Consider the following 13,671-nt stretch of genomic DNA (forward strand, 5'->3'; position numbering starts at 1 on the left):
TAATGCATTCTCTTCATTAAGTTAAAAAAATCCCCAGTACCTTTCTGTATCCCCCATTCTTGAACATTTACCCTTGATCTGCTGGGACCGCCAGCACTCTCAGCTGGTCTGCACCATTTCCCCAATATTCTGGGTTCTGAGGGCAGCAGAGTGATAGGAGGGATCAGGGGTGTGGCATGCTAGTCACTGTGTGTGTCTAAGGACTCACACACCATTAGTTGGTGGCACACCCACATGGAGTAGCTGACGATATGGAGACACCTGCAAACAGGTAGGTGGGGGGCAGTGGCATGCAACTTGGAGTTCAGCAGCTGAAGCTAAAAAGAGACAGTTTAAAAAATGGATTCACCTACAAGGTGGGTGTGGACCTCCTACACCCCCTTAAAAATGTAAGGGTTTACTATAAATGTAAATAAAGAAACATAATAGATACTCTAAATTCAAAAGATCTAGAAATAAACTTTGTTACTTTTACATGTTTTTGACTTATTCTTTGTGAAATCAGATTTCAGGAGTGGAAAAATGTAGCTGACCTTTAAAACTATCAGTACTTGTTGACCAAGGCAAACGTCCACTATATTAAGTCTTTCTACATATTAGAAATGTTGCCAAAAGCGTATCCCAGTCTAAAAATGAGACAGAATAACATCTCTTTTTCTTGTTCAAAGGTTTTAAACACACTGTAAAGTGTACAAAAGAGAAAAGCAATGTCATCATGCAAACATGTTTAACCTTCAGGCAGAGGGGACAGTGTAATTGGTTAGTGAAAAAAAGGGGGTAGGGGAAAACTCTGCATTCTCTGAATACCAATAGAACAAAGGTTCCTCCTCACTTTGTAACATAGGGAAGCATTAGGACATTGTTTGCAACATATTAAAGGATAGTTCTGAAAAAGTAGGAGAACATCTGTCATAGCACCCCAAATAAGGGCTGGAGATGCAAAATAGTGTGTAAGGAAGAAAACAGAAAAAGAAGTGGGGGAGAGGAGGAAATTATGGAGTTGGGATGGTGTCACATGGTCAGCAGTTCAACATCGCCCACCTTAGGCGATATCAGGAAAAGAACCTGCAAAGAGCAAATGCTCTAAAAAAGATTTGTTGAAGTCCGGGTGAAGGAAATGGTTCACCCACACCTGCCATACTTTAGTGTATTTAGGGACCCTATCTTGCAAGGTCGCATCAACTTTCACATGGACCATTGACTGGGTTACCCTGTGCTTAGTTGCAAGAAGACTTCCAAGATCTAGTGGTTGTTTGCTTCGCAGTGGTCGTAATTTGGAGCAAGAGTGTGGCTCTTGGTGAGCTCAGAAGTGCAGACATTTAATAATGTGACCTAGGGATCCAGTGGGATACTGACAATAAACAGCTGAGACAGGATTTGGAAGCTTTTGGACCAAAAGGACTGCACAAGGGAACAGCCAACCAAATATGAAGATGAGTGCCCTGGATTCTGCAACCGCGGAAGCAAGAGGGGTATATCGGGACGTATTTGGCTATTCTTGCTGGCACTAGGTACCAGCTAGCTAATACGTTATAAACAGTTTCAAGTGCCAACATTTTCTGGGATGCTTGTGAGTTGCCTGCCAGATGCCAGTCAGTTCTTCTGTCTCAAGCATACATCCACTGTCATTGGCTTAGATAAAGTGGCTTTAGGGTTAGATAGCAAATCAAGGTATAGCTTAGAAATGACCCCTTTTGCTTTTGTGGTCCGCAGAACATTAATGCTCAAACATGAGAAATACAGTAACTCTTTATCTGAATGATTGTATAACATTGCTGTTCTAGATAACATTGACTTTTCTAAATGCACAGTCAAGTTACTTTTATTGCTCTTTGTAATCCTAACCTAGTAGAGTAGCATTATATAGCTGTGTTACAGACATTTAGATGTACACACAGCTCCCCTACATTTCACAGTACACACACAAACAGTATATGTGTTTATTTATTATTTATTTTTTACATTGGATGGAGTAAGGATGAGCAAGGCCAATATTTATATACAGTACATAGGGGGCATTTAACGATTCTGTATCACGGCTACACATTGCTGAACAGAAGCAATGAGACAGATTCGAGTCAGATATTAAAACAGTTTATATTTAGGCAGCTTCATTTAAAGATCTCCCCCAGGGGCGGACTGACAACTCATGGGGCCCCCCGGGCAATAGGGGATCATGGGGCCCCTGTGTCCTTGCCCAAACTCAAAAAAGCCTATGAAAAAGGTACCAGGGGCATCTCATGGGGCCCCCTACTGACCCCGGGCCCTCGGGCAGTGCCCAAGTTTCCAAATGGTCAGTCCGCCCCTGATCTCCCCCACAGCTGCTTTTCAGTAGCACTGAAGCAGAATGAAACCTTTCCCTACCTACTTCTCCATTGTTCATCTATTTTTGAGGGTGTGTCTCCAATGGTAAAACCAGACTGGAATTATGCAAGTCTGTTTTAATTTGCTGCCCAAAATGAAAGATGCATTGATGAAAAATACACATAGTCTTTTTAAACTGACAGATATATATACACATTGTAGATAGATACCCAATGTGTAGCATGTTTACGTGTGTATGTTTTGTATCTAACTGAGCCAAACTGAACTAGAGTCTGACTTTTTCAGGTTTTAAAAGTTTTGACTCAGTGCCCCAGTTGGTTTCTGACTACATGGCCGGCAAATTTGATCTGGATGGTTTAGTGACTCATACTTTGCCTTTTACTCAAATAAATGAAGGGTTTGAACTTCTCAGAGCTGGAAAAAGGTAGGTATAAGTATTAATACATGAATTTTTTTAATGTGCTGTCTGTTAAGGGTGAAGCATCCATTTACACAGAGACAAAAACATATTGAGAATAGTACTCATTGTTCAGAAGAAGAAATGCTGGAATATGCAGTGTCCATGCATACTGAATGGGAAGGATATTTAGAATTACACCCAGCAAAACAACAAATACTAAGAAATGTTGGTTTTACAGAACAAGAGAAGTGGTGCTATGCAAAGCTCATGTATACAGACTAAGAACAGATGTTGAAAATTATACTCAGCATACAAAATATGCATGCAAACATACCACTGGCTATGTAATAAATATTCTAAATTTGAGATTAATATCCATATAGTAAAGAAAAACTTAATAATCATACGTAGTCGTACATTCACAGTAGACAATACATTCCATAATTCACTCTCTCCAGCAAATGTTTATTTGTGCCATTTTATTTACAATAAATAAGAAAGTACTAAGATGCCATCCAAAAGTCTATCAGTCTCTAAGTTCCTCCTTGCTTGTTTATCAACTCTTGTCAGTTTGGCTCCAGTGCTGCTACATGATAGAGATATTCTCAGGGAAGGTCTGACTCACAACTCATATAAACCTGCCCAGCCTCCATTGTGTCTTTATTCAGCTCTTTGGCGGCACCACACAGCAAACATCATCATATATACTACCAGCCACCATGTGGACAAAGTCATCTAATAAGATCCTAGCAATGGTTTCCATTGTACTCAGTTTACAACCTAACTGTGATGCAGCAAGCAATATAGAGGAACCTGAGATGCTTGGCCATGTTCAGGATGGACTTAAGAAGCCTAGGTTGGGAGATGGACAAATTTTTGTTTGGTGGATGGCATGCCTATTATAAGGATATCTATTTGGAACCCTTACATCTTTACTACCTGTATAGCCTTTTCCTATTTAAAGCAACTGGCAAAATGGCTGAAGACAAAGAGTAGGCATTATGGCTGAGGAGGTAACTTCCCAGAGTAGGATTCTCAATTCTTTATCTGGCCAAATTGCACTTATTTTTCTCTCTGCTTAAAACAACAATTAATAAGACAGCTTTACTTACTACCTTTCAAGCTATAATATAAGTAGTAAAAAGAATGATGGGACAGGAGTGAGACCACCATACATCACATTATCTACATGAAGCCCTTACAGTGGATACATCTTCAAACCAGATTTACTTATGGATGTCGAATGACATATTAATTCATGTGGCCAGAACTCATGCTATTATCAGTGGTCTGGTTTCCTTGTAGTGTATAAAACCAGACTATTAGCATCAGACATCATCCAAATATATATTTAATAGATACCCAAACACAGTTTCGGATCATATATAAGAATATACAGTGTAAGAGCATTACTACTTATTTATTTTTTAATACACACTGCTCTAACTTTTGTTTTTTTTTTTTAAGCATCCGCACAGTCTTGCTATTCTAAATTGAAGGCCTTTTTTGAGCGGTATAATTTCTAATGCCTACATCTGGAACATATATGGAAGAGAGCCACATATGGAAGAAACACAATCTGTTTTCATGTAATCTGATTTAGCTGATTTGTTCAATGTAATTGACTTGGTATACCCCAAAATAAAAGGCATTGTACATTATTCAAAAAAAGTTCTTATTTCTAATGCCAAAAAGTAACAATTTCCTGTTTACAAAACAAAAAAGCATAATACACAAGTGGTTACTAATGCTTGGCGTGGCCTTTGGGTAGGTAAAAATAATAAGGTTTCAAGCAGAAATAGAAAAAGATACAGTCTTTATTAATCAGGATATATTGACCACTCAGAATCTTGTTTCGTCTCACCAACTAGACAATATTGTTCATCTCAATGTATGCATTATTACATGGTGAAAACTGTTGGCTAGCAGATCCTCACATCTTCCCCTTTCTAATATCACACCTGTCCAGGGGGGGACTGACAACTCATGGGGCCCCCGGGCAATAGGGGATCATGGGGCCCCTGTGTCCTTGCCCAAACACAAAAAAGCCTATGAAAAAGGTACCAGGGACATCTCATGGGGCCCCCTACTGACCCCGGGCCCTCCGGCAGTGCCCGAGTTTCCAAATGGTCAGTCCGCCCCTGCACCTGTCCCACTCTCTCTTCCCCCTTTCATGTCTAGTTTTGTATCTGTCAGGTCTATCCTGTGTTCTCGAACATGACTTGTATATTAGATTGTAAGCTCCAAGGAGCAGGGACCTTCTAACCCTCTTGTATTGAACTGTGTTGTTGCTGTATTGTCTTCCATTAGTTTGAAAGCGCTGAGCAAACTGTTGGCGCTATATAAATCCTGTATAATAATAATAATATCAACACTTTTGACCTGTACGTTTTAAAATTAACCTTCTATTACCTATTTTATATCTGTAAAGTTTATGCTTCAGATGATTAACACAAAGTTAATAAATAAAAATAAAGGTTTTGGCAATAGATACACTTTAATTGACCATGCTGTAGACCGGTACTGGTAAGTTCATACCCACCATGCTTTCTGCCTCTGCAAAGTTCCAAGTAATGGCTGAAAGTTGGGGAGGCTGGTACATTTGGACTTCTTTGATGCTTTTTCAGCTGACCCTATGATATACAGTGTTGCTTAAAATTTGGGTGAAGGCAGCCATACATGGATCGAAATTCAACCGGTTCAGCAGGTTTTAATATCCTAAATTGTATTTACTGCTTAACTGAACAGCTCTCATTCTGAGAGGACTTCATATGATGTCCTCACATTTTTGCCACACATGTGCACCACAGGGGGCAGGCAGAGCGGCGATTGGTGGTAAGCTGTGTCCCTAAGACAAAGCACATCACTAATCAGGATAAACAGCCAAAGACGTTGGCTCTTTACCATGTGATCAGCTGTGTCCAATCACAGCTGATCACATGTAAACAAATGCTGGTTATCAGCAGAGCAGATAACCGGGGGTGTTATTTTGAATGACATCCCCATGCATCTCATCCCGCAGCACAACCACGGCATGATGACGGATGGGGGAACCACACGAAAACTGCATAGTCTTTTTGACGGTTCATTTCCATGCAGATGCATTTTGGAAAAGGTGCATGTACCATGTCCTTGTGTTAAACATGGGCACAGCAGCCCATTCAAATCAATGAGCTGCCATGCTCTTACAAACATGGGCTGCACAGGCCCGCACTAGTGTGAACCTAGCCTGAGTCATCAATTGGTATACCTGATGCCTGTGAGCGTACACTGCACTGATCAGAACTAAGATAAATAACATCTTCTTCTGGGTTGTTACTTGATTTGTTACATTCATTTAAACTGTTGTCATCCTGCACAATTTTGGTAATAGTTTTATTTTTGGTTTCTTAAAAACAAATAGATCCATAATTTGAAGTGCTGTATAATACAATTTTTTTTTTCCTTTTTTTTGTAGAAAGCAGTGTATTTCAAAATATACACTTCTCATCCTCGATATCTGCAATAGGTTTGCCACCTCATCCCTTTAAACGCAAACACATATGAATTACACAGGTTCTGTGGCAGATTAAGGTGGTAATTAAACTCACCTAGTGCCTTATCTGCAATAAATTAGAGTCAGAATCTGGGTAATTCATATGTGTTCGGTTTTAAAGGGATGGGGTGGGAACCCTAAATTGCAATGAACTTAGCATAATAGTATGCAACCTAAAACCAGAATCTGCATTAAGTACATACTCTAACCACTTCAAGTCTGGACACTTTCACCCCCTTCCTGTCCAGGACAATTTCCAGCTTTCAGTGCTATCACACTTTGAATGACAATTGCAACACTGTACCCATATGAATTTTTTTAGCATTTTTTGAGACAGAGAAAACTTTATTTTGGTGGTATTTATTAACCACTGGAATTTTTATTTTTTTGCTATATAAATGAAAAAGTCCAAACATTTTGAAAAAAAAGTGTTTTTATAACATTTTGCAAATAAATAATCTTTCTTCCTAAATCTTGGCCAAAATGTATTCATCTATCTTTTAAGTATAAAAAAAACCCAAATGAGTTTATAACCAAAAATTATAATTTTTTTTTATATTTTTATTTAATTTTTTATATTATTATTTACATTTTTTTAACATACTGTCACCCTAGCAGTACAGTGTCACCATAGTGATGAAGATTTTTTTTTCTTTTTTTACACTGATTGCTTTTACACCCATAAAGGCTGTAAAAGCAATCATTTCTCCTTCTCCTCCTTCTCTCTGGCTGCATTCTTGCAGCCATTGAGAAATACTGTGAGAGCTGGTTGATTGGTCACAGCTTGTCACATGGTACAAGGCTGTTGTGAATAGCCTTGTACCATGTGACCTCTGTGATCATTCACAGATTTAGCAAGTAGCAAGCAATGATGTCAGGAAGTGACATCTTCTTTGCTATTTTTATTTATATATTTCAGGTACCTATATAGCGCCGTCAATTTATGCAGCGCTTTACATACATATCATACATTCACATCAGTCCCTAACCCTCAAGGGGTGTACAATCTAAGGTCCCTAGCTTACATTTATACATACAGGTGAAACTCGAAAAATTAGAATATCGTGCAAAAGTTCATTTATTTCAGCAATGAAACTTAAAAGGTGAAACTAATACAGTATATGAGATAGACTCATTACATGCAAAGCAAGATAGTCCAAGCCGTGATTTGTCATAATTGTGATGATTATGGCTTACAGCTCATGAAACCCCAATCCACAATCTCAGAAAATTAGAATATTACATGCAATCAATAAAACAAGGATTGTACATAGAACAATATCGGATCTCTGAAAAGTATAAGCATGTATATGTACTCAGTACTTGGTTTGGGCCCCTTTTGCAGCAATTACTGCCTCAATGCGGCGTGGCATGGAAGCTATCAGCCTGTGGCACTGCTGAGGTGTTATGGAAGACCAGGATGCTTCAATAGCAGGCTTCAGCTCTTCTGCATTGTTCGGTCTCATGTCTCTCATCTTCCTCTTGGCAATGCCCCATAGATTCTCTATGGGGTTCAGGTCAGGCGAGTTTGCTGGCCAATCAAGCACAGTAATCCCACGGTCATTGAACCAGGTTTTGGTACTTTTGGCAGTGTGGGCAGGTGCCAAGTCCTGCTGGAAAATGATGTCAGCATCCCCATAAAGCTCGTCTGTGGAAGGAAGCATGAAGTGCTCCAAAATCTCCTGGTAGACGGCGGCGCTGACCCTGGACTTAATGAAGCACAGTGGACCAACACCAGCAGATGGCATGGCTCCCCAAATCAACACAGACTGTGGAAACTTCACACTGGACTTCAAGCATCTTGCAGTGTGTGCCTCTCCATTCTTCCTCCATACTCTGGGTCCTTGGTTTCCAAATAAGATGCAAAAGTTGCTCTCATCAGAAAAGAGGACTTTAGACCACTGAGCAACAGACCAGGTCTGTTTTTCTTTAGCCCAGGTAAGACGCTTCTGACGTTGTTTGTTGTTCAGGAGCGGCTTGACAAGAGGAAGCCCATGTCGAGGATCCGTCTGTGTGTGGTGGCTCTTGATGCACTGACTCCAGCCTCAGTCCACTCCTTGTAAAAGTCTCCAACACTTTTGAATGGCCTTTTCCTGAGAATCCTCTCCAGGCTGCGGTCATCCCTGCTGCTTGTGCACCTTTTTCTTCCACACTTTTCCCTTCCACATAACTTTCTATTAATGTGCTTTGATACATCACTTTGGGAACATCCAACTTCTTTTGCAATTACCTTTTGAGGCTTTCCCTCCTTATGGAGGGTGTCAATAATGGTTTTCTGCACAACTGTCAGGTCAGCAGTCTTTCCCATGATTGTGATTCCTACTGAACCAGACTGAGAGACCATTTAAAGGCTCAGGAACCCTTTGCAGGTGTTATGGCTTAATTAGCTGATTAGAGTGGGACACTTTGAGCCTAGAATATTGCAACCTTTTCAAAATATTCTAATTTTCTGAGATTGTGGATTTGGGGTTTTCATGAGCTGTAAGCCATAATCATCTCAATTATGACAAATCACGGCTTGAACTATCTTGCTTTGCATGTAATGAGTCTATCTCATATATTAGTTTCACCTTTTAAGTTGCATTACTGAAATAAAAGAACTTTTGCACGATATTCTAATTTTTTGAGTTTCACCTGTACTAGGTACAATTTAGACAGAATCCAATTCACCTATCAGCATGTCTTTGGAGTGTGGGAGGAAACCGGAGTACCTGGAGGAAACCCACACAGGCACAGGCCATTGTATTTGTTTGCAATTGACTTCTAACTGTATGCAAGACCTGTGACTTGCAGGCACCAAAACACACCTAGTTTTTACACTGCATATCTCTAAGCACCTGTTTACATGAGCCACACTGCCACTTCAGTGCTGAGCGGCTGCCATGCTGCATTATGAACACAGGAGGTTGCATATTTGGCTCGAGCATCATTAAGGGAACACGTTGCATTTTCTCAATGAATGCAAACCATTATCTGATTGGATGAGATGGAGAGGTGGGGCAGTGATGGCACAACATGTCCCCTCCAGGCTGAACCAGTCCTATACAAGAAAAAACCCAGAGCTTGGTGTGCTTACTGTATATATACAGTATACCAGAATGCCATCAGAGACTCTCTCTCTGGGATAGGCCAAGGCTGTCTCAATATTCATGATGCCATCTGCATATCTCCACACCTATCATCCAGACGCTTCTCAAGTTATCAGTCTGGTGGCAGCTGTTCACACTGAGCAGATCTAAGTAGCAGAACTTAGCAAGACTGATTACAGTGTTCCAACTAAATTTTAATATCAAACCATCACAACCACATCAACTACAGTGTGACAACTAAATTTACCTATCAAAGCACAAACTAAATCTATCTATCTAAATCTATCTATCTATCTATCTATCTATCTATCTATCTAAATCTAACACCTATCTAGAAGGGTGCTACATATAAAAATGTGTTGCACAGCTGATTAATTACAACCAATCAAAAACTGAATACCAACTGCTTCCCAATGTATCTTGTGTGTCTCAAATATCACATGTTTACATAAAACTACATATGATATTTGATATCACAAAATAATGATCTCAGATTCATGCACATAAGTGCTAAAAAAGTTCCAAATAATTGTATCCACTTTTGTGTCAATCCACGCATGCATATACAGGATAGCATACAGGATAGTGATTCCAGGTGACCAATGCTGCAAGCAACAATCTTCCTCCACTCGTGCATTTTCATACATGCCCTCACCTTTATATACAGACATATAGTGCATATATAGGCCGCTGTGCACCTTCCCCACTCTTGGGCATCAATGGTGGGTCCTCAGGTTTGGGAGTTCACTTGGGGTCCATCAAGCTTCAAATTGCTTCTGATCGCGCAGCTCCAAACGTCACTTGGCTCGGCCCTACACGTATGGTCACGTATTCACGTGACTTCATCAGGGATAGACTTTGTGATGTGTGCCAGGAATTTATACTGCCACCATCTTTACATTTCCAGAAATACTAGTACACTGCTGTGCTCCACTGAATAGAGCCACAAGGAACTCAGCTCTACTGCTTTGCTCTAGTTAGTCTCACCAGTGAAAGAAGCCACACATTGTATATGCATGCATGGATTGACACAAAAGTGATACCATTATTTGGACTTTTTTTTTTTTTTTGTCACTTATGGTTATATGTGCATGAATCTGAGATCATGGATTGGAGATGTTAAATATTATATGTACAAGTGTACCTAGGTTTATGAATTGAATGCGCTCTCCAGGACGTTTCGTATTGCAAAAAATTTGGAAACCCATAGGAATGCATTGAAAACCAATTAATCCATTCCAGAGGTCAGAAAAAAAGTAAAAAAAAGTCGCTGTCACTATAGGTCAGTGCCGGATTTAAATGTAATTACTGCTTTTTTTTTCTTCACTATAGCTCAAAGAATCAGCTGTCACTTTCCCCCAGCTAAAAGAAAAAAAGTTTCCTTTTAGTTTATTTCCCTGAGTTAAAAGAAACAATATTTCCTTTTAGTTTGTTTCCTGAGATAAAAGTAACAAAGTATCCTTTAGCTCTGGGGAAAGTGACAGCTAATTCTGTGAGCTATAGTGAAGAAAAAAATTGGCACCAACATACACTTCATATTGCGAAAAAATTCATGAAAACTTTGTAAACTGAGGCATTATTTTCAATGGATTTTCATTCGTAGACCAAAAATTATGTTAACACATGTAAAGTTTGAGATACATAAAAAGATGCATTGGGAAGCAGTTGGTTTTTAGTTTTAGATTAATCAGCAGGGCAACACATTGCACATATACAGAGTGTGGAAGAGTGTTGCTTGCAGCACTGAGTACCTGGAATCACCATCTGTCACGTACCTGGTAGTGAGCCTGATGTGCAGAGGAAGGCCTCTAGTCCATTTCCGGCTCAGGGTCACAGATGGAACAGTAACCATGAGAGCTAGGTGACGTATGAGTGCTGTGAACAGTCCAGTAGTCTGTGTAGGTAGTAGCTGTCACTTCCCTGAAATGATGCTAGGAACAGAGCAGCCAGTGGTAGGCCGATGTCTCAGCAGGGCAGGCTGGTAGCAGGTAGATGGCACAGCAGACAGGCTGGTAGCAGATGAATGGCAAAGCAGGCAGGCTGATAGCAGATGAATGGCCTAGCAGGCAGGCTGATAGTAGGCAGGCTGGTAGTAAGCAGGCTGACAGCAGAGACATAGCAGGCAGGCTGATAGCAGATGAATGGCAAAGCAGGCAGATCGGTAGTAGGCATGCTGACAGCAGAGAGATGGCCTAGCAGGCAGGTTGATAACAGATGAATGGGAAAGCAGGCAGGCCGGTAGTAGGCACACTGACAGCAGAGAGATGGCCTAGCAGGCAGGCTGATAGCAGATGAATGGCAAAGCAGGCAGGCTGGTAGTAGGTAGGCTGACAGCAGACAGATGGCATAGTAGGCAGGCTGATGGCAGATAGATGGCAAAGCAGGCAGGTAGTAGGCAGGCTGACAGCAGAGAGATGGCCTAGCAGGCAGGCTGATAGCAGATGGATGGCACAGCAGGCAGACTGGTAGTAGGCAGGCTGACAGCAGACAGATGGCATAGTAGGCAGGCTGATGGCAGATAGATGGCAAAGCAGGCAGGCCGGTAGTAGGCACTCTGACAGCAGAGAGATGGCCTAGCAGGCAGGCCAATAGCAGATGAATGGCAAAGCAGGCAGGCTGGTAGTAGACACTCTGACAGCAGAGAGATGGCCTAGCAGGCAGGCCAATAGCAAAAGAATGGCAAAGCAGGCAGGCCGGTAGTAGTCACGCTGACAGCAGAGAGATGGCCTAGCAGACAGGCCAATAGCAAAAGAATGGCAAAGCAGGCAGGCCGGTAGTAGGCACGCTGACAGTAGAGAGATGGCCTAGCAGGCAGGCTGATAACAGATGAATGACAATGCAGGCAGGCCGGTAGTAGGCAGGCTGACAGCAGACAGATGGCATAGTAGGAAGGCTGATGGCAGATGGATGGCACAGCAAGCAGACTGGTAGTAGGCACGCTGACAGCAGAGAGATGGCCTAGCAGGCAGGCTGATAACAGATGAATGGCAAAGCAGGCAGGCCGGTAGTAGGCAGGCTGACAGCAGAGAGATTGCCTAGTAGGCAGGCTGATAGCAGATGAATGGCAAAGCAGGCAGGCTGGTAGTAGGCAGGCTGACAGCAGACAGATGGCCTAGCAGGTAGGCTGATGGCAGATAGATGGCACAGCAGGCAGGCTGGTAGACAGACTGACACCAGATAGATGACCTAGCAGGCAGACTGATGGCAGACGGTGAGCAGCAGGCAGATGCCATAGCAGGCAGGCTGGAAGTGGATAGGCTGGTAGCAGGCGGATGTATCAGATGAGAACATACTGGACTATGGAGCTGAAGCAGGCTGGATGAACAGGATGTAAGGTCAGGCAAACCGGGTTGGCAACAGATGGGCAGATCGGGCATAAACAGCAGGCAGGAGAGGAGTCAGGTCACAGGCTAATGGCAGCAATGGTGGAGGCAGATCAGGCAGAGGCAGTAAGCAGAGGCAGAATCCAGTGAATAAGCCAAGGTCAGGGGAGATAGCAGACAAGCAGAGTCAGGAGCAAGCCGGGTCAGAATCAGAGGTCCGGCACTGAAATCAGGATAAACACAAACAGAAGCTGCAGACCAAACAGCAATTAGCCAGTTCCGTAGTAATCCTGTTTAAATAGGCCATTTGGCGCCAGTTTTGGTAACAGGCACGCACCCATATGCACAAATGCACAAGCGTGTGCAAGTGCGTGCGCCTATGCTTAGTTAGTTGCCGGTCTGTGCACGTGCATTTTTATGTGCTGTGAAATGTTGTACTATTAGCAAGCCTTTCCTGACACTATCCTGCATATACATGCATGGATTGACACAAAAATTGTATACGATTACTTGGACTTTTTTTGGCACTTATGGTTATATGCACATAAATTTGAGGTCATTATTTGGTGATGTTAAATGTTATATTTAGTTTCATGTACATTTTGAGACACAAGATACACTGGGATGCAGTTGGTTTTCAGTTTTTATGATCAATCTCAGTTTATTAACCTCCCTAGCGGTATTCCCGAGTGTAGCTCGGGGTAAAATGTCAGTGCCAAAAGCAGTAACCCTGAGCTACACTCGGGCTTACCATGCGGAGCTGCATAGGGAGTCCCTGCAGAGCTTACCTTGTCCTTCGCTCCCGCGATGTGTCCCCTGCAGCGTCCCCGGCCATCTCCTCCGGCCGATGCCGGCATCTGGCTTCTGTGTTCCGGTCCCTGTGACGTCGGGACATACGGGCGCCGCCGGTGGCGGGAAATTTGAAAATTTTAAAAATTTCATTTTTTTCCGAAAAATTTTACATAGTAAAACATTGCTGTTTCAACCCATTTCACATAC

At 41.9% G+C, this 13,671-nt stretch overlaps 1 protein-coding gene across 1 annotated transcript in view; it reads left to right on the forward strand.

Annotated features, from left to right (window-relative positions):
- Positions 1 to 5,212, forward strand: part of LOC149459871 (alcohol dehydrogenase 1-like) — a 31,532-nt gene extending 26,320 nt beyond the window's left edge. Inside the window, exons 8-9 of the mRNA XM_089680564.1 lie at positions 2,611 to 2,749; positions 4,193 to 5,212. Coding sequence (XP_089536690.1) covers positions 2,611 to 2,749; positions 4,193 to 4,217 — 164 coding nt within the window. The 3' untranslated portion in view covers positions 4,218 to 5,212. The remainder of the gene's footprint in view (positions 1 to 2,610; positions 2,750 to 4,192) is intronic.
- The last annotated feature ends 8,459 nt before the right edge of the window (positions 5,213 to 13,671 follow it).

Source organism: Staurois parvus, unplaced genomic scaffold, assembly GCF_062004578.1.
Source record: "Staurois parvus isolate SC_StPar_1 unplaced genomic scaffold, SC_StPar_1.0 ptg000244l, whole genome shotgun sequence".
In the NCBI taxonomy this organism is placed as follows: Eukaryota; Metazoa; Chordata; class Amphibia; order Anura; family Ranidae; genus Staurois; species Staurois parvus.